Source organism: Staurois parvus, unplaced genomic scaffold (genome assembly GCF_062004578.1).
Source record: "Staurois parvus isolate SC_StPar_1 unplaced genomic scaffold, SC_StPar_1.0 ptg000137l, whole genome shotgun sequence".
NCBI lineage: Eukaryota > Metazoa > Chordata > Amphibia > Anura > Ranidae > Staurois > Staurois parvus.
In genome coordinates, this window is record NW_028317933.1 from 12,380,346 (window position 1) to 12,400,774 (window position 20,429).

The window sequence follows — 20,429 nt, forward strand, 5'->3', positions numbered from 1 at the left end:
CATTGGAATGAACGAACTCTCAAGCTGAACATATCCAGCATTTTAGTGCATTTATTTCTATTTACATGTGTTTTAGGCATTTTTTCTGTCTAAAAGCTCCTCTCCTAAACGCACTGGTGATGGGTTTTTTTTTTCCAGCCTATAAACGCTCCTCTTCTGATGCACCTGTATCAGGGGCGGACTGACCATTTGGAAACTCGGACACTGCCCGAGGGCCCGGGGTCAGTAGGGGGTCCCATGAGATGCCCCTGGTACCTTTTTCATAGGCTTTTTTGAGTTTGGACAAGGACACAGGGGCCCCATGATCCCCTATTGCTCGGGGGCCCCATGAGTTGTCAGTCCGCCCCTGGCCTGTAAACACCTATGTGTGAATTGACACATATGCTAGCATAGAGGTGCTTTAACAGGCTGAAAAAAGAAAACTTTAAACTGCTGTACTGCGTTTTTTTATGCATGAGGTCTAAGGCTAGATTGTGTCTAAATCCACTGTTCATCTGAAAAGCGATCCACATTCAGGTCACTTTTCAGAAGCAATTGGCAGGCGGTGAGGAGGCGATGTGACACCTCCTCTTGAACCCCATTATAGCTGAACAAACGTGCTGCAACCGCATGCATTCGTGGGGCATTGGCAGCACTTCCATTTTTGCTGGAATGGGTCATGCTCGGCAGGCTTGCCGCCCATCAATTGCGATTTGTTATATCGTTTTTGCTGTGGCCGTGAAGCGAGGCATCCAGGGGCGGACTGACCATTTGGAAAGTCGGGCACTGCCGAGGGCCCGGGATCAGTAGGGGGTCCCATGAGATGCCCCTGGTACCTTTTTCATAGGCTTTTTTAGTTTGGGCAAGGACACAGGGGCCCCATGATCCCCTATTACCCGGGGGCCCCATAAGTTGTCAGTCTGCCCCTGGAGGCATCATAACTGTGGCATGTGATCACCCCCATTTGCTGCCATTGCAGCTAACCCTAGGTTCACACCTATGCGTTTTCCTTTGCGTTTTACAGAAACGCACAGCAGTCCATTTAACATGGTTTCCTATGGGACAGGTTCACATCTCCGTGTTTTCATCTGGTGCGTTTTTTTGGAAAAGGGTCAGGGACTTTTTTAAATGCAAAAAGTTGTGTTTTTGGTTCTATAGACTTTAATGGAAATGCTGCTGTAAAGCATGTAGTGCATTTTTGCTGCAGTTTGTGTTTTAAATCTGCCTAACAACAAGAAAAACAAACGCAAAGCTCATCAAAACGCGTCAAAAACGCATGTGCAAATACACAAAACGCACTGCAGAAAGGGTCAGCGACTTTTTTAAACGCAAAAAGTTGTGTTTTTGGTTCTATAGACTTTAATGGAAACACTGCAGAAAAAGCATGTAGGGAGTTCTTGCTGCGTTTTGCGTTTTAAATCTGCCTAGCAACAAAAAAAACAAACGCAAAGCTCATCAAAACGCGGCAATAACGCATGTGCAAAAACACAAAACGCACTGCAGAAAGGGTCAGCGACTTTTTTAAACACAAAAAGTGTTTTTGGTTCTTTAGACTTTAATGGAAACACTGCAGAAAAAGCATGTAGTGCGTTCTTGCTGTGTTTTGCGGTTTAAATCTGCCTAGCAACAAGAAAAACAAACGCAAAGTCATCAAAACGCGGCAAAAACGCATGTGCAAAAACACAAAACGCACTGCAGAAAGGGTCAGCGACTTTTTTAAACGCAAAAAGTTGTGTTTTTGGTTCTATAGACTTCAATGGAAATGCTGCAGAAAAAGCATGTAGGGCGTTTTTGCTGCATTTTGCGTTTTAAATCTGCCTAGCAACAAGAAAAACAATCGCAAAGCTCATCAAAACGCGGCAAAAATGCTTGTGCAAAAACGCACTGCAGAAAGGGTCAGCGACTTTTTTAAACGCAAAAAGTTGTGTTTTTGGTTCTATAGACTTTAATGGAAACGCTGCAGAAAAAGCATGTAGTGCGTTCTTGCTTCGTTTTGCGTTTTAAATCTGCCTAGCAACAAGAAAAACAAACGCAAAGCTCATCAAAACGCAGCAAAAACGCATGTGCAAAAACACAAAACGCACTGCAGAAACGGATCAAACGCAAACTGCATAGGTGTGAACCTAGCCTTGAGGGGGAGATGGTTGGAGGGCGATAAAAATGTGGTTCAACCACATATTTTTTACCACCTACCCCCCCAACCAGTCATCTAAACTTATCCTTAAATGACTGAAAATGCTGCTCTGAAGATTTAAAAATCAAAAGTGATGACTGGATCTTTGATCCTAAAGGGTCTACATGTATTGATAGTACTAAAAACAATCTGCATTGAGTCCATTCACACTTACGTGACTTGGAGTCCAAAGTCGCATGGCAAGTTGCACCCCACGTTTCCCAATGAGTACCATTCAAATCCGTGCAACTTCAAGTCGCAGCGACGTGACCGTAGTTCCTGCACTACTTTGGTATGATTTTTGATGCGACTTTAGTCCAGTGAATGTAAAGTTGGAGCAAAGTCGCACTTCGAGTCGCATCAAAGTCGCACTACGAGTAGCATCAAAGTCGCACTACGAGTCACATCAAAGTCGCACTATGAGTCACATCAAAGTCGCACTACGAGTCGCATCAAAGTCGCACTATGAGTCACATCAAAGTCGCACTACGAGTCACATCAAAGTCGCACTATGAGTCACATCAAAGTCGCACTATGAGTCACATCAAAGTCGCACTATGAGTCACATCAAAGTCGCACTATGAGTCACATCAAAGTCGCACTATGAGTCACATCAAAGTCGCACTATGAGTCACATCAAAGTCGCACTACGAGTCGCATCAAAGTCACACTATGAGTCGCATCAAAGTCGCACTATGAGTCACATCAAAGTCGCACTATGAGTCACATCAAAGTCGCACTACGAGTCACATCAAAGTCACACTATGAGTCGCATCAAAGTCACACTATGAGTCGCATCAAAGTCGCACTATGAGTCGCATCAAAGTCGCACTACGAGTCGCATCAAAGTCGCACTACGAGTCGCATCAAAGTCGCACTATGAGTCGCATCAAAGTCGCACTATGAGTCGCATCAAAGTCGCACTACGAGTCGCATCAAAGTCGCACTGGAAATTGCACGGCTCTGGAGTAGACGTGCAAAATGAAAAATTTTGTTTTGTTTTGTTTCGTTTCGATTTGCTATTTGACTAATTTTGTTTCGTTCGATTTGTTAAATACGATTAATTCGTTTTTCAGAATTCGTTTCGTTTATTCGAATGCGACCGAATTCGAAATTTCAAACGGATTTTTGAAATAATTCCAACGGATTTGATAATAATTCTAACATTACAATCCATAAGTGTTTTTGATGATATATGGGCTGTATGAAGAGTTGCATGACCATACTGTAAATTTCTATTTCAGCAAAATTTTCACAGTGCCTTTGTTGATCACTACTCACGTCACCATAGTGCAGCTCACAATTTTTTGTAAAGTAGTTTAGTCTTTTCTAATCTATTCTATTCTTTTCTTTTATATTCTATTCTAATGCATTCTGTTCGAATTCAAATTTATTTCATTCAAAATTCGAATTTCGAAAGGCAGTATTATTCTTTCTATTTTATTCTATTGTTTTTCTATACTATTCTATTCTTTGATTCTTTTTTCTAATTTTTTCTATTTTATTCTTTGATTTTCTATTCTATTCTAGTCTTTTCTATGCTATTCTATTTGATTCTATTCCTGCATTTTCTGTTCTATTTTGCTCTGTTTTACTCTATTATTTTCTATTCTATACTTTGATCTTCTATTCTAATCTTCTCTATTCTATTCTAATAGATTCTATTCTTTTCTATTCAATTCTTTGATTTTCTATTCTATTCTAATCTTTTCTCTTCTATTCTTTGATTTTCTATTCTAATCTTTTCTATTCTATTCTAATAGATTCTATTCTTTTCTATTCGATTCTTTGATTTTCTATTCTAATCTTTTATATTCTACTCTTTGATTTTCTAATATAATCTTTTTTATTCTATTCTAATGGATTCCATTCTTTTCTGTTCCTTTATTTTCTATTCTATTTTGTTCTGTTTTTCTACTGTATTCTGTTTTATTCTTTTATTTTCTATTCTGTTATTTTTTCCCTCTATTCTATCCTTTGATTTTCTATTCTATACTTTTCTAAGTTTTTATTTTCTGTTTTATTTTATTTTATTCTATTCTTGTTTTCAAATTCGAATTTGAATTTGTGGTTGAATGTGTTTTCGAATTCGAATCGATTCAAATTTCGTCCAAATTTTGTTTTGTCATTTCAGATTTGAATTTGGATACATCCACATCTCCTACTAATGGAAAATTTGTCCGAATTTTAATGAGATTCGGACTTCAGCCAAATTTTGTTTAGTTATTTCAGATTTGTTTAAATTCGTTACTATTGTAATTCGGAATTCGGATACATCCAAATCTCCGAATAATGGAAAATCCATCCGAATTTTAATTCGATTCCAATTTCGGCCAAATTTTGTTTTGTTATTTCAGATTTGTTTAAATTCGTTACTATTGTAATTGCGAATTAGGATACATCCGAATCTCCGAATAATGGAAAATTCATCCGAATTTTAATTTGATTCCAATTTTGTCCAAATGTTGTTTCGTTATTTCAGATTTGTTTAAATTCGTTACTATTGTAATTGGGAATTCGGATACATTAGAATCTCCAAATAATGGAAAATTTGTCAGATTTTTAATTTGGAATGAAATGAACTGCACATGTCTACTTTGGAGATGCACTGATGTGAATGGAGCCTAAAGGTCCCAGAGAAATTACTAGGATCCCCCCCTGCCATACACTAATATGTACTTTAGAAATTCTCTTTATTTGTTTTCCCATCACATGAGGAATCCCGCGTCCAGATTTCCTCGCCGTCAGTTGCAGCTTTGTGACAAAACTGACATATATTGTGGATTGCAGCGAGCAGCTGTCATTGCCGGTGTCCCTATTTGTTCTCATGGCTCCTCAGATCTCCGCACACACGTGTGACAAGTATGCCACTAAAACGGGATGTGTCAACAGCGCTGCGAATTTAACGGGGACTCGGCTTACATACTAGCAGTCTGCTTCTGATTTTAAGGGACTGGATGAGATTTTAGTACCTGGAAGAAATGTCCCTGAAATTCATTTAGACAGAGATGACCTTAATCTCACCACACATTTTACAATCTGATTATACAATCTCCTGCCAACAACTATGTAGTGCAAGGTCTGCCTGGTTGGATACAGATTGATGGGATCATTTAGGACGGTTGTCATATTACATAAAGTAGGTCAATCTGATTTTACAGTGAGATTGTAAACTGTATGGTGATGACCAGGGGCGGACTGACCATTTGGAAACTCGGGCACTGCCCGAGGGCCCGTGGTCAGTAGGGGGACCCATGAGATGCCCCTGGTACCTTTTTCATAGGCTTTTTTGAGTTTGGGCAAGGACACAGGGGCCCCATGATCCCCTATTGCCCGGGGGCCCCATGAGTTGTCAGTCCGCCCCTGGTGATGACCCTTATGTTCACCACACAGGTTACAATCCGATCATGCAACCGCTTTAGATCTGTCAACAACAATAGAAATGATTTGGATTGTATAGGTTTTACATAGGTTTGGTATATTTAAATCAGGTGGTACAAGGACGGTACAATGAGATTGTAGTGTGCATGGCTACCCTTAGGCAGGCCATACATTAAGCAATTTTCTTTTCTGTAACTACAGGTTTCAGAAAAGAAAATTGTTCAATTCGCCCTTCAACACAGTGAGTGTTGATAGGGGAATCCCTCCCACAGCGCTCCCTCTTGTGTTCTGGAGCCTTCCCCACCAGCTCAGCACAATGATCACTGCTGGTGGCTACAGCTGTCAGCAGTGATTGAATGAAAATATATCAAACAGGCTGCTCTACTGAAGTCGATCGATGGATCGACTTCAGTACAACTAGCCTGCCCATAGATGGATCAAATATTGGCCAGTCCCTACTAATATTCGGTCCATTTGTGGCCAGCTTTAGACTAAAAGTGGCCACACACACTTTAAAATGCAATATGCAAGCAATGTAACAGTCACAGCTTCACTTCCAATCGATGTAGACTCAATTTCAATTAGCTGCAATCAAAGTGAATCAATCAGCCGGGGCTGAATATTGTTATCGTTTTGCATCGATCAGCAGCTCTGAAACACTCTGTTCAGTAATACGATCGTATTTCAATGAATCAGATTAAGAGATTACATAGTGGAAACAGAAATTCAATTGATATAAATTCCGCCAGCTGACCATAGAGGTAATCAGAGACTGGAATGGCTTCGATCATCTCTATGGTATAGGAAACTGGAATCGATAAGCATTCATCACTTCCAGTTTTCCCGGATGTAAAGCACCATTTTTAAATAGAGAAAATATCTGATCACATCCATCATGGTGTGACCAGATGCTTATAAGGGCAGAGGAGCCATCAAGGGTCTAATAGACCCCATATCTCTCCATAAAGAGAACCTGTCAGCAGTGTCGGAACAAGCTCATCCAGCACCCAGGGCAAAGATGCCAAACTAAGCCTTGGGGGATCCTATGGTCAGCAGTCACTCGCTTGTCAAAATCAATGCCACTATCACTATTCCTGTCAGCCTTGTAACAGAAGGAAGGTGTCCCCATCCCTACAGCAAACCATTGCGCCCAGGGCAGCCGCCCCTTCCACCCACCCCTTGTCCTGGCCCTGCCTGTTAGTGCCTATTGCTATCACAGGGGATATTTAACCTCTTCCCCTCCGGCCGTTGTATATAAATGGCCAGACGGTGGCAGTGCAGGGTCAGGTGACTGTTTATAAACGGCCTCCCTGCCCCCTGCTTGTGCGCGCTCCCTGGGAGCGCGCAGCACCGCAATCCGGTGCCCGCTGTGTCCAAAGGACACAGTGGAACACCGATCGTTGGACGGGACCTCTGTGCGAGGTCCCGATCGTGTGATCACTGATTGGTCGATCAGTGATCACATGCAGAGTAGTAAGCAAGATGTCACTTCTGACATCATTGCTTACTACGTGTGAAAGCTGTGAATGATCACAGTGATCACATGGTACAAGCAGGGGCGGACTGACCATTTGGAAACTCGGGCACTGCCCGAGGGCCCGGGGTCAGTAAGGGGCCCCATGAGATGCCCCTGGTACCTTTTTCATAGGCTTTTTTGAGTTTGGGCAAGGACACAGGGGCCCCATTATCCTCTATTGCCCGGGGGCCCCATAAGTTGTCAGTCCGCCCCTGGGTACAAGGGTATTCACAACAGCCTTGTACCATGTGACAAGCTGTGACCAATCACAGCTCACACAGTATTTCTGAATGGCTGCAAGAATGCTTTTCTTGCTTTTACAGCCTTTATGGGTGTAAAAGCAATCAGCGTGAAAAAAAAAAAAATCTTCATCACCCCCCACAAGTAGTACAGTGTCACCATGGTGACACTGTACTGCTAGGGTGACAGTATGTAAAAAAAAAAAAAATAATAATAATAATATAGAAAAATAAAATAAAAATAAAAAATGTTTAACAATTATAATTTTTGGTTATAAACTAATTTGGGTTATTTTTTTTTTTACTAAAAAGATAATGGAATACATTTTGACCAAGGGTTATGATGAAATATTATTTATTTGCAAAATTTTATATGAAAAACACTTTTTTCAAAATTTTTGGACATTTTAATTTACATAGCAAAAAAAAAAACAAAATCCCAGTGGTAAATAAATACCACCAAAATAAAGCTTTATCTGTCTCGAAAAAATTCTAAAAAATTCATATGGGTACAGCATTGCATGACCGCGCAATTGTCATTCAAAGTGTGATAGCACTGAAAGCTGAAAATTGGCCTCGACAGGAAGGGGGTAAAAGTGTCCGGACTGGAAGTGGTTAAATTTCCAGTGATAATAAAAATGATAAAAGAAATTACAGCAACACTGTAAAAAAAAAAAAAATTAAAGCGCCCCCGTCCCTCCGTGCTCATGCGCAAAGGCGAATGCAGGCTTCGGTCCCACACGCAGACACACAGCGATTGTCCCACACATGTGAGTTATCAAACATCAGATCGAGCGCATTCATTCTTGCACCTGACCTCCTGTGTAAATCTAATCTGGTAACATGTAAAGGGTTTTAAAGCATCGCCTCTGGATAATAAATTTACATCAGTTGTCACCGTTGCACAGGCATGCACAATTGTAAAGCCTGGCATGTTTGGTATCTATTTACATGGGGTAACTTTTACATTTTACCAAACAATTGGGTTTTGCATTTTGCATTTGTATTCCGCCCAGCAAAAAAAAAAAAAAAAAATCCTCTTAAAAAAAAAGCTGAACAAAACGCATCAAAAACACGTGTAGAAAAACTCAAAAAGCACTGCAAAACGTACAAAAAGCAAACTGCATAGGTGTGAACGGAGCCTTAAAGTGGTGTGGTCCAGTCTTTTTCCGGCTATCTCCAGCCAATGGTCTTACAGCTGTCGACATTCTATTATAATTTCCCGCACCTTGGATCCCGCTGCCAACAGGTGCTGGACGTCCAACAGCATTTTAGGTGAAGACACTTTATTTGGCCACAAGTCGTAGAGATGTATCAAGCTCCACAAAAGCAGAGGGTGTCTACAAAGCTACTTTTGTAGAGTCGGTACACCCAGCACCTGTGGATTCTACGGCTCAGGGTCCGGTAACGGCACGGCCCCTTGCCCAGCCCACCGACTCCTCTCTACTCTAATCTCAGGGTGTGTGAATGGGTACAAGTCCCAGCAGGTGACTGTTGATACAACTGTTAGCCTCTGATCAGTGCCAGCAAGCTGTGGGGGGAAGGGAGGGGGCTTCTATTAAAGTCTGACAGCCTGACACCAAGCTCTGTCTCCGCATTCCTCAGCCTTTGGTGCGGCTAAATTCGGAACACAGCCCTCCAATCACATCAATGGAAGGCACAGGGAGGGGGTCCTCCAAAGGGAAGGCTTACTAGGTGCTAGGGTCTCGTTTTCCTGTCCCTTTGGCAGCCACGGCTTGATGGCAGGAGGTGCGGAAGCCTGTAGGACACAACCCAACTCTTTCGAAGAAGTCGCAGCAACAAGCTCCCTCCAGGTATCTATTATTGGCAGGTATTATGGACTTTTCAGGGTGTGTTTGGGATGGCCGCAGTCATCACCCGTGGCTAATATGTTAATTGCATTCTTCTTTTTTTTTTTCCTCCTTTCTGCAAAGTTTCTCTAAAGTAGGAGGCTGCACTCCCAGAATGCACAGGGACACCCATTCAGCCATTATACTTGGGGACTGAGACAATGCTGCTTGAGCATTAGTGGCTTGCATACCAGGGCAGCTGCTTGCAGGCACCTGTGACTGATGACAAGCCGAAGAAACCTTCCGTTTCTTAGCTGTGTGTGCAAGGTTACCCGTCCTATCCATCTCCCTTTAGGTGAATAAGTGCCAATAAGCATCTGCTAAACTAACATTTATATTCTCTGTGGTGTGAAAAATGGCCCTCGTGCCAAGGAAAATGTAAACGTTCACAAAGGGTGATCATCTTGGGCATTTATCGTGAATTTTTGCATTCTTTTTTCTTGTGTTTCTGTATATTCTGTGTTCCGTGGAACTTATTCTTAATGCACTTTGTATTCTTCCTGCAGGCGCCAGGCAAGCTGGTTCTGCCGCTTCATTAGAGTCCTTACAAGGCTGGTTAATGTACTGTCTAATTGCAGTCTCCATTTGGTTGGCTGCAGTGAGATTGGTCCCCACATGGACTTATAACAGGAGACATGTACTGGAACGCCGCATTTGTTCTGTCTTCTTGGGAGTTCTGTAAAGATGTTTAAAGGCCATGACAGGATCAAGCTGTTCGTTAGCACGGTGACATTTCGGCGGTGACACAGTGTTTCCATTCAAGCAGAAAACTAATTTAACTGAATTTTTTTGCTCAAATTGGGCACATTCCCAGGGACACCAGGAAATTTGGTGGCATTACGTAGAAAAAAAGCTGAAATTAGAATTACTTTTTTGTTCTTTTATACCAAAGAAAATTTTTTTAAGGTCAGTGTGCTACTGAACCAATGTTAAAAAATATGTTTTTATTTAAGTTCTTCAGATGGTTTTCTTGATAACTTACGTACAGTCCAAAGATTGCCAACAAAAGGAGATGCGGATGAAAGTAAGGCTTTCCTAAGATTTCGTTGGTGGTACAAGAATAACATTACATCAAGGGTCCATGCTAAACAGGAACCTCTATTCCTTTGATGACATCTCAGAATATGTACCACTTATAAAGAGCGCTAGTGATCTAATGACACCTCACTTTGACGATGCCACTAACCAAGACCTGGAAGGGGACTATGTGGACCTCTTAGATACTGCTGTCACAGCAGAAACTAGACCAATCACTCCTTGCCACCGTGAAATGGGGGATGCCAACAAGATTCCAAAAGGCAACGAAGATCCTGTTACAACTGTCACTAATAATAATAAGTGGGTGTGTGGAAGACTTCAGACCAGCGAAAAGAAGGCGTGCACCCCTTGCCTAAGGAGGAAGTTTAACAAAGATTTGGACGCCAAGGAAACAAAGTGTCGCTTTCGTCAGTCCTACGTTGCTGCTCTCAAAAATCCAGTTAGCTTCAGCTCTGCCCTAATGGATGACATTTTGGAGGAACCCATGAGCAGATCTACCACGTTTGCAGCTCTAGAAAGTCCCATCTGTTCACGTCGCAAAACTCAAAGCCAAGTGCATTCGTCTTGGCTTTTCTCACCAAAAACAGAGTCAAAGCCAGGAGATGTACATACACCGCTACGAAACCCAAAAACAAATCCCACTTCAGGGTCGGATTCATCATCCCCATCTCTTGTACACAGGTTCTCCTTTCTAAGAGGCCAACGTAGTTCCTCATCTGGGAGTGATGGCCTATCTGTGGATTCTAATTCAAGCCAGTACAGTGGAACATGGAGACGGGTATCTGCAGTCTGCTCCCCTCGGCTTAGTCGTGCCAAGTTCTCTGGAAAAGGTATCTGTGGAAAGAACAATATTTGTTTCTGAAACATACAATAAACTGTATAAAAATGGTTTTTTTGACAGTATTTAAAGCATTACTCCAACTTCAGAAAACATAAAAGTATATACTTTTAGAGTGGTCTGCAAGGGTTTTGTATTCTGATCCTACACAAAATATAGTGTTTCCTAATAGAAATCCCTGATGGATAGCTTCCAGGGCAACTTCTTTTTAATATTTCATTTAGAGGTTCCATCTAATTACATTGGTGTTTACAGTCACAACTGCCTTCCCTCTTGTCTAATTGCTCAGAGCCCAAAAGCTAGTCATTGCTGACCTTCGTCTGAAAATGCTAGTTGACTGTTAGGCCAACTCTTTGATGTCCGTACCCAAAGCCAAGTGGTCCTTGGCATACTTGCCCCAGGTCAATGACTCAATGTATTGAAGCCATGACAGCTAGGCAACTACATTTTTAGGAGAGGTCACCAATGGTATCCTTCATATTTCTGTCATGACAGGTTTTGTTCAAGACAGCCTTTAAAAACATTTGATTTTAAACAGATTGAGCAAAGCAGATTTTAGGTTCTCTTTCTAGCCTGATCTAGAAAAATAAAACATTTGGTGGCTATGGGAAACCAACTCAGATTCCTAAATCCATCTTTAGTTTGCATAGGGAGGACCTTATTTTGGAAAGTCATTGAAGTTTAAACTGCTTTAATCTACTTTTTTGGCCAAAACAGCCAGTTTTAATCTCCCTTTGTTAGTATTGCAGCATGCTATGCTATTTGGTGCTATGGGCAGCAAAACCATTTCAGGGCCCTAAGTATGTGTTGTAGCAAATTAATCCTTGATTGGATGTTGGTGTCTTTAAATTGGCCTTCATTTATTATCTTTATATGCTCCAACAATTATGAAGTGACACCTCACCTAGAATTGTATGCTAGCTTTTGGGTCCTGTCTACACAGAGGACCTTGAGGAGTTTGAAAGCATTCAGAAGTTGGGAAAAAGATGGAGATGATATACCAGCCATTCTCAGCAAGGGTTCCATGAAACCCTAGGCTTTTTCCAGAGGTTACTAGGGATTCCTTGAGCTGTGGCTGATTGACCTCCTGCTCATGATGTCTGCATAGTTCCAGGTCCAACATCATTTATTAAAGCTGCCTGCATGACTCCAATGACCTTTTTAGCTGCCTGTATGGGTGACATTGTGACCACCATTATAAGAGGAGCATTGTAAGGACCTCTAATGAATTAATTTTAGCAGGAGTTCCCCTGGGACCTGAAAGTTATTTCAAGGGTTTCTCTGGGGTGAAAAGGAGAAAAGCTGTGTTATACTGTACCAAAAGATGACATGATATGGGTATGTTTATTCAAGAAAAAAAAGTAGATTTTTTTTGTTTTGGTTTTGTGTAATATAGGCAATAGATATAAAATATGTGTCCCTATTGGGCACAAATAATGGGAAACCAAAATCATGAACATATCACCATTAAAGAGTGTTAAGTATTTTCTTATCTCTCTTCCTGTTCCAGTGCCCCTTGCTCTCTCATTCTTGTCTTGGTGTCACGGGTTTAAAAATAAAGTCTCTCCAATGTAGTCACAGACAGCAAAAAAAGAGAAAAAAGAACGAAATTACATAAGTTTGAACCTTCTGTTCAAAGCTTAAAAAAAACTTTTTGCCTGGAGCTGTATTTTCTTATGTTATTTCCTATAATTATGGGTAATGTAATAAGAGGAATGTCATCATGTCATCTTTTGGTATAGTATACCACAGCCTTTCTTAGTCTCTTACCCCAGAGGAACCTTTGAAATAATTTCCAGCTCTCAGGAGAACTCCTACTAAAAAGAATTAATTGGAGGTCCTTTGAAAAATGTCCCAATACAGCAATGGTCAGAATGCCATCCTTAACCACTTCAAGTCCAGACACTTTCACCCCCTTCCTGTCCAGGCCAATTTTCAGTTTTCAGAGCTATCACACTTTGAATGACAATTGCGCAGTCATGAAACACTGTACCCATATGAATTTTTTAGCATTTTTTTGAGACAGATAAAACTTTATTCTGGTGTTATTTACTCACCACTGGGATTTTTATTTTTTTGCCATATAAATGAAAAAGTCCAAACATTTTGAAAAAAAAGTGTTTTTCTTATAAAATTTTGCAAACATATAATCTTTCTTCATAAATCTTGGCCAAAATTTATCCAGCTATTTTTTTTAGAAAAAAAAAAGAATGACCCAAATGAGTTTATAACCAAAAATTATAATTTTTTAAACATTTGTTTTTATTTTTTTATATTATATTATGTTTTTTTTTTTTTAACATACTGTCACCCTAGCAGTACAGTGCCACCATAGTGACACTGTACTACTTGTGGGGGGTGATGAAGACTTTATTTATTTTTTTACACTGATTGCTTTTACACCCACAAAGGCTGTAAAAGCAATAATTTCTCCTTCTCTCTGGCTGCATTCTTGCAGCCATTGAGAAAAACTGTGAGAGCTGTGATTGGTCACAGCTTGTCACATGGTACAAGGCTGTTGTGAATAGCCTTGTACCATGTGACCTCTGTGATCGTTCACAGATTTCACAAGTAGTAAGCAATGATGTCAGGAAGTGACATCTTGCTTACTACTATTCATGTGATCACTGATTGGCCAATCAGTGATCACACGATCGGGACCTCACACAGAGGTCCCGTACAGCGAGCACCGGACACAGCGGGCACCGGACACAGCTGGCATCGTATCGTGGTACCGCACGCTCCCAGGGAGCGCACACAGACAAGGAATGCAGGAGGATGTTTATAAACGGCTCCTGCACTGCTCCCTTTGTCTACATGGGCCGGATGGGAAGTGGTTAAACTGGCCATAGATGGAGCGATTTTCTTTTCTGCAACCATGGCCATTGTGTTTTCCAGGTGGGGGGTGGGGGTAGCCATCTCAGCAAGAGAGCACAGTCATTACTGCTAGCGGCTATAATAGCCGCCGGCAATAATCACATATAAAATCCAGCACGCTGTAACCAAGTTGATCGATCGATCAACTTGGGTACATTCAGCCTGCCCACATTCTGTGCGAATCTCGGCCAGTTCCTACTGAACCGGCTGAGATTTGAGCCGTCAATGGCCATCTTTACAGACAGCTAAAAAGATCATTGGTGTTATGTGACTGGCTTTATTAAATGCCGTTGGACCCTGCACTCTGCTGCAGCGAAAACAGTGGGACTCCCCTAAGCAGTTGTGAACTATAGAATCAAGATTTGACTGCTGTAATTCAAAGCCTTCAGGTGACTCAACCTCACAGATATCACCAATATCTGAAATATATCTCTGAGTGGTCCATTCAACTCCCGGGAGATTGGATTGATTTTACTATGGTGCATGTTCTCCTGGGAATTCCACTAAATGACTTTTTTTTTTTTTATACATTTTTATTATTTGTAGTGTTTATTTCCATTACCCTTGGATACAACTCAGCTTTATTGTACTCTCCATAGGGCCTGATAGTAATCAAAGGTCATTGCTGCTGGAAAATAAAAAAGCATAGAATATAGGATCTTCTGTAAATGATAAATCACATTGTTGCTCGGGGGAATATAGTTGCTTTCTGTCACTCCAATCATGAGGCTGCTGTTTGGAAACATTCTACTTTGGGCATTAGTAACCAGCTCCGCTTTCTATTTGTAACAGTAGAACTTGATCTACAGCCAGTAGTATTGTATGTCGGCTCTACTGTACAATATGATGTTTTTCCTTATAAGCTGACAGCATATAGTTTAGTACGTTTGGCAATAACAGAGGTTTCACTTGCCAGATTTTATCCCATAAAGACGTAACTCTTGGCAGCCAGATCTCATTTTCAGTAAGTGCTAAATGTACTTATACCTCCTAAGTGTTCTTTACATCGACATTCTAAGAAAAGCCTGGTAAGCATTCACCCCGATTCCTTATAATTGTGGAATAGTTTGAGGCATAGAGATAGGCACAGTTAGCGTTCTGCACGGCATGCATTCAGTGCTGATACTTTCAATGATCAGTAGAGTGCTTGAGCGCCAGGATTGAGTGCTGTCATGTAGAAGCCATTGTATTGTCCTGTCCTTCCAACCCCATGTCCAATCGTTGGCAAACTCATGCAGGCTCCACCTCCGCAACATCTCCAAAATATGTTTGTTCCTAACCCCAGACACTACTAAACAACTCGTTCACTCCCTTATTATCTCACGTCTGGACTACTGCAACTCCCTCCTCAGCGGCCTACCTCATCGCAGACTATCCCCGCTTCAGTCTGTCCTGAACTCAGCGGCCAGACTCATCCACCTTACCAACCGCTCCGCATCTGCCACCCCCTCTGTCATTCCCTCCACTGGCTTCCGATTGCCCAACGCATTAAATTCAAACTACTAACACAGACATACAAAGCCATTCATAACGCTGCCCCAAACTAACTCACCGACCTTATACCCAAATACCACCCTACCCGTAATCGTCGCTCCTCACAAGACCTCCTACTTTCTAGCTCCCTGGTCTTCACCTCCCACGCCCGACTGCAGGACTTCTCCAGGACTTCCCCCATCCTCTGGAACTCACTACCCCAATCCATCAGACTGTTACCTACCCTCCTCACCTTTAGGCGCACCCTGAAAACCCATCTCTTCAGGGAAGCCTACCCCACCCTCATCTAACAGCCGATCTCCTCCTACCACTCCATCCCCCACAGCCACTTCCTCCTGTACCACTATCCCCTCCCTCCTAGATTGTAAGCTCGAAAGACCCCCTCGTGTATTGTTTTGTTACTGTATTGTCTCATGTTCTGTCCCCCACTATAATGTACAGCGCTGAGCAAACCTTTTAGCGCTATATAAATACTGTATAATAATAATAATAATATTAATATTGTGTACAGCCCCTTCAGATCCGGTTTACACATATGCGAATTGGATGCATTTTGAACTACATCCAACTCGCATGACATTTGAAAGAACATTGTTTTCTATTGTGCCTGTTCACTTTTGTCTGGTGCAGCCATAGTGCAGATTAAAGTGGAGCTCCACTTAAAAGGGGAAGTTCCGCTTTAAAGACTGGTCTCTGCTCCCCATTAAGGATTGGCATCTTAGGGGAGCGGGTACCCAAATTTGACAGGTACCAGCTGCTCCCACTTACACTGCGATCGGAAGCGGAAGTTGTCCTCCCTCCCCGTAGTCTTCTGGGACACGTGACAGGTCGCAGAAGACTACGGAGCCATTCAGGAAGTGCAGTGCTACTTGCGCATGCGCAGTGGGCACCCAGCTGTGAAGCCACAAGCTGTCACACCCAGGTGCCCACACTGAAGATGCCCACGCCTGGAACACCAGATGGCTGGTGAAACGGGCTGCAGGGGACACACCGCGAGATCACGGGACAAGTGAGAGGCTGTTTTTTAAAAGTCAGCAGCTACAGTTTTTGTAGCTGCTGACTTTTATTTTTTTACAGAATGAGTGGAACTCCACTTTAAACACTTCTGAACGATGGAAACTGACTGCTGGACAAGGAACCCTCCTCTGGACACAAGCCTCCTCTGCAGCCACGCTTCCTCTGGGGTTCTCTGTAATCTTTAGCTCAGGTCAGAGCCAATAATATAAATGCCTCATAGTGTAGTAGTTAAATGGTATTTATTATATCTAGATGTTCGTCCAGCAGAATAAAGTGCATATGTTGCATAAAAAACATAAAAATATATGTATCTTAAAGGTAATTGCATGTGGCTGATCAGCCACTCTCCAAAATGGCCGTTGGACCTTTGTGCAGCTTCTGCGGCGTGACGTCACGACGTTAGGCTCCTCCTTGACGTGTTTCGTGCCAAGCACGTTATCAAAAGGGGTGTGCACTTTATTCTGCTGGATGAACATTTAGATATAATGAATACCATTCAACTACTACACTATGAGGCATTTATATTATTGGCTCTGACCTGAGCTAAAGATTACACAGTACCCCAGAGGAAGTGTGGCTGCAGAGGAGGCTTGTGTCCAGAGGACGGATCCTTGTTCCAGGCTGTCTGACAGATCTACCTAAAGGGGCTCCCTACAGAGTCATATTCAATTTAATGCACATACTTTATGTGCATCTGGTGAGTGCGCATTTTATACAGTATCTCACACGGATTGAATCGCACGGATTTACTGGAAGTCACAAAAGTATTATATGTGAATAGAGCACTAATTTGCTGACCTGACCACATCAAGCCTGCACTATCTTTGAACACTTTCTTGGTTTATAGACTATTGATACTATCACGTTCTTATATGGCGCTTGATAATACGCCACATTCACTTGCATTTATGTGATACTGATCACTATTGTTGACATAATTTCTTATTATAAGTTTTTTAGTGCTGCACTTTTTATATGGATTGATGTTTACTAGGTTTTAGGGTTCCTATGTTGGTGCATATGTAGCTGGTTACACTTTTAATTTATATATTTATTTATTTTGTTTTTAGCGCTCGCTGTATTCCTACTATTCTGAACACTGCTATTATAGATGTGCAAAGATGCCATTAATGCCTAATGGCACCCCCATGCATCTTGTGAGGGGTTGTTCATCACATTCGTGTGAGGCACCTTTTTTTGTGTGTTCCTCGCGCATAAGGCAGCCCACTCAAATGACTGGGCAACCCTAAATGCAAAGGATGGGGATGCGTGAAAAAGTGCAAAAAAGCATGCACGCTTAGTGCACCACCATCGTGTGAACGGAGCCTGTTTGTACAGTGTCAGCGGGAAGTATTGATAGTTTAACCGCTTCCGCACCGCCCTATATCAGAAATACTGCTACAGGGCGGCACGGGTGCGCAAAATCACATATATATATATGTGCAGTTCTGGGTAGGGGGCATGCCAGGGGCAGACTGATAACTCATGGGGCCCTCGGGCAATAGGGGATCATGGGGCCCCTGTGTCCTTGCCCAAACTCAAAAAAGCCTATGAAAAAAGGTACCAGGGGCATCTCATGGGGCCCCCTACTGACCCCGGGCCCTCGGGCAGTGCCCGAGTTTCCAAATGGTCAGTCCGCCCCTGGGGAATGCCATTCGCAGCCTTGGCTGTCAATCACTGGGTCCTGGCCGGTGGCTCCCCGCCGGCATCTGGCGATCTCCGAGTATTTCCAACGGGGGAGAGACCTGTATGTAAACAATACAGATCTCTCCCCTGTCAGCTCCTGCACACTGCTTTGTATGGCTCTATCAGAGCCATACAAAGCAGTGTGCTTACACTGTAAAACACACACAGCCCACATAGTAAAACACACAGCACAAACCCTTTGATTGCCCCAGATGTTAACTCCGTCCTGCCCAGTGCCATTAATACAGTGTCAGTGCTTTTTATTAGCACTGATCACTGTGTTGGTGTCACTGGGGATGTCAGTGACACCAAGTCAGTTCCCCCCAGTGTCAGAATGCCCGCTATAAGTCGCTGATCGCCGCCATTACCAGTTAAAAGAAAAAAAAATTCCAGTATATATACTGCCATATGTAAATGCTATAACTTTCACGTAAGCCAAACGTGAAAATTTATATAAAGTCATACACCAAAACATGAATACAAACCAATTGGAGATAAATAATAAATAAATAATCCTTTCACACAAACAATTAGTAAATAATAAATATATATATATATATATATATATATATATATATATATATAAAAATGTGAAAAACAAGTCCAAAAAGGTATTCTTCTGTAGACAACCCTTTTTCTGTGACCACCAAGTGCAACTATCACAAGATGCAGGTGCGCTCCATCCTCCACCATATATCTGCTCACCTCCTGCTCTGAAGTTGAACTTGCTGAATGGTAGCTCCAAGAAGGTGTTTGTTTGGAGTGAGCGTCTTGGAGCTACCATTCAGCAAGTTCAACTTCAGAGTCCATAATACTGGGACCAAAAGTGCAGTTAGACCAAACATTGTATAATGTGAGCTCACACTGTTGGAGGTAAGCAGATATATGGTGGAGGATAGAGCGCACCTGCATCTTGTGATAGTTGCACTTTGTGGTCACAGAAAAAGGATTGCCTACAGAAGAATACCTTTTTCGACTTGTTTTTCACATTTGTATATATTTTTTAATAAATATATATATATATATATATATATATATATATATATATATATATAAAATATATTTTATTTTTATTTATTTATTATTTGTTTGTGAAAAAGGATTATTTATTTATTTTTTACTTCTTTCCAATTGATTTGTATTCATATTTTGGTGTATGAATTGATATAAATTTTCATGTTTGATCACAATTGGGTAGTGCAGCACTATTACCATACACACCATTTCACTATTTACCCTATTGAGACATGGGCTGTATGCACTAGCTACCGTACTAATACAATTTGTGTTGACCATAGTAAGCGCTTAAGGTATATTATATATTTTCACATAAACCAATTAATTTACACATATTGGGATTTTTTTTAGCAAAGACATGTAGCAGAATACATTTTGGCGGAAATTGATGACAAAAATTTGATTTTTAAAATTTTGTTTACTGGACATGTTTTATAGCAAAAAGTTAAAAACATTTTTTTTTCAAAATTGTCGGCCTTTTTTTGTTTATAGAGCAAAAAGTTAAAAATGCACAGGTGATAAATACCACCGAAAGAAATCTCCATTTGTGGGAAAAAAAGGACATAACTTTAATTTGGGTGCAGCGTTGCATGACCGTGCAGTTGTCAGTTAAAGTAATGCAGCGCTGCATCACAAAAAATGACCTGGTCAGGAAGGGGGGTAAATCTCTTGGGGGGTCCAGTGGTTAAATTCTTACCTGGGCATCTTAGAGAACGCAATGTAGAGGGATTATGGGAAATGGTATTGATGTAAACACACACACATCCACACCCACACAGGTTGAACTGGATGGACAGGTGCTGGTGTCATTATTCAACCTTACCAACTATGTAACTAAGGCCGGCCATACATAGGTCGAAATTCGACCGATTTTTCGTCCGAAAATCGAACCTAAGAATAATCGGTCGATTTTCGCTCTGTTAGTGGGTCAATGGCACCAGCTGATTTTTGTGGTTCCTCCCCTTTTCGGTGATCAGGCATGTTGGAAAATTTGTGAAAAACGACCGATTTTCGAATCAAATTGTACGATCGTTTTTCCGAAAAGAATATGCGCATGAGCTGTGACCTGGAAGGAACAGAGGTTTCGCCTGTTATATGGGGTGAACTTTATGACTTGGTCGGCTGATTTTTTTTTTTCATTGATGGCACCATTGGATTACCGAGTGAACAACGTTTTCGATTTTCGGACAAAAAATCGCTCAGAATTCGAACCATGTATGGCCTGCATATGTAAGAATTTGCTTAGTTCCTACCTTGGTGATCGCACAGGTGAGGGAACATCTCTGTTCTTCCACTGCTTTGCTATCAGTTAGAATTTTTCTTA

The 20,429-nt window shown here is 41.6% G+C and overlaps 1 protein-coding gene across 1 annotated transcript in view; it reads left to right on the top strand.

Moving 5' to 3' along the window:
• Positions 1-8,927: 8,927 nt before the first annotated feature.
• The window catches only part of KIAA1755 (KIAA1755 ortholog), a 141,816-nt gene continuing 130,314 nt past the window's right edge, over positions 8,928-20,429 (top strand). The window contains exons 1-2 of the mRNA XM_089673365.1: positions 8,928-9,102; positions 9,645-11,006. Of these exons, the coding sequence (XP_089529491.1) occupies positions 10,220-11,006 (787 nt within the window). The 5' untranslated portion in view covers positions 8,928-9,102; positions 9,645-10,219. The remainder of the gene's footprint in view (positions 9,103-9,644; positions 11,007-20,429) is intronic.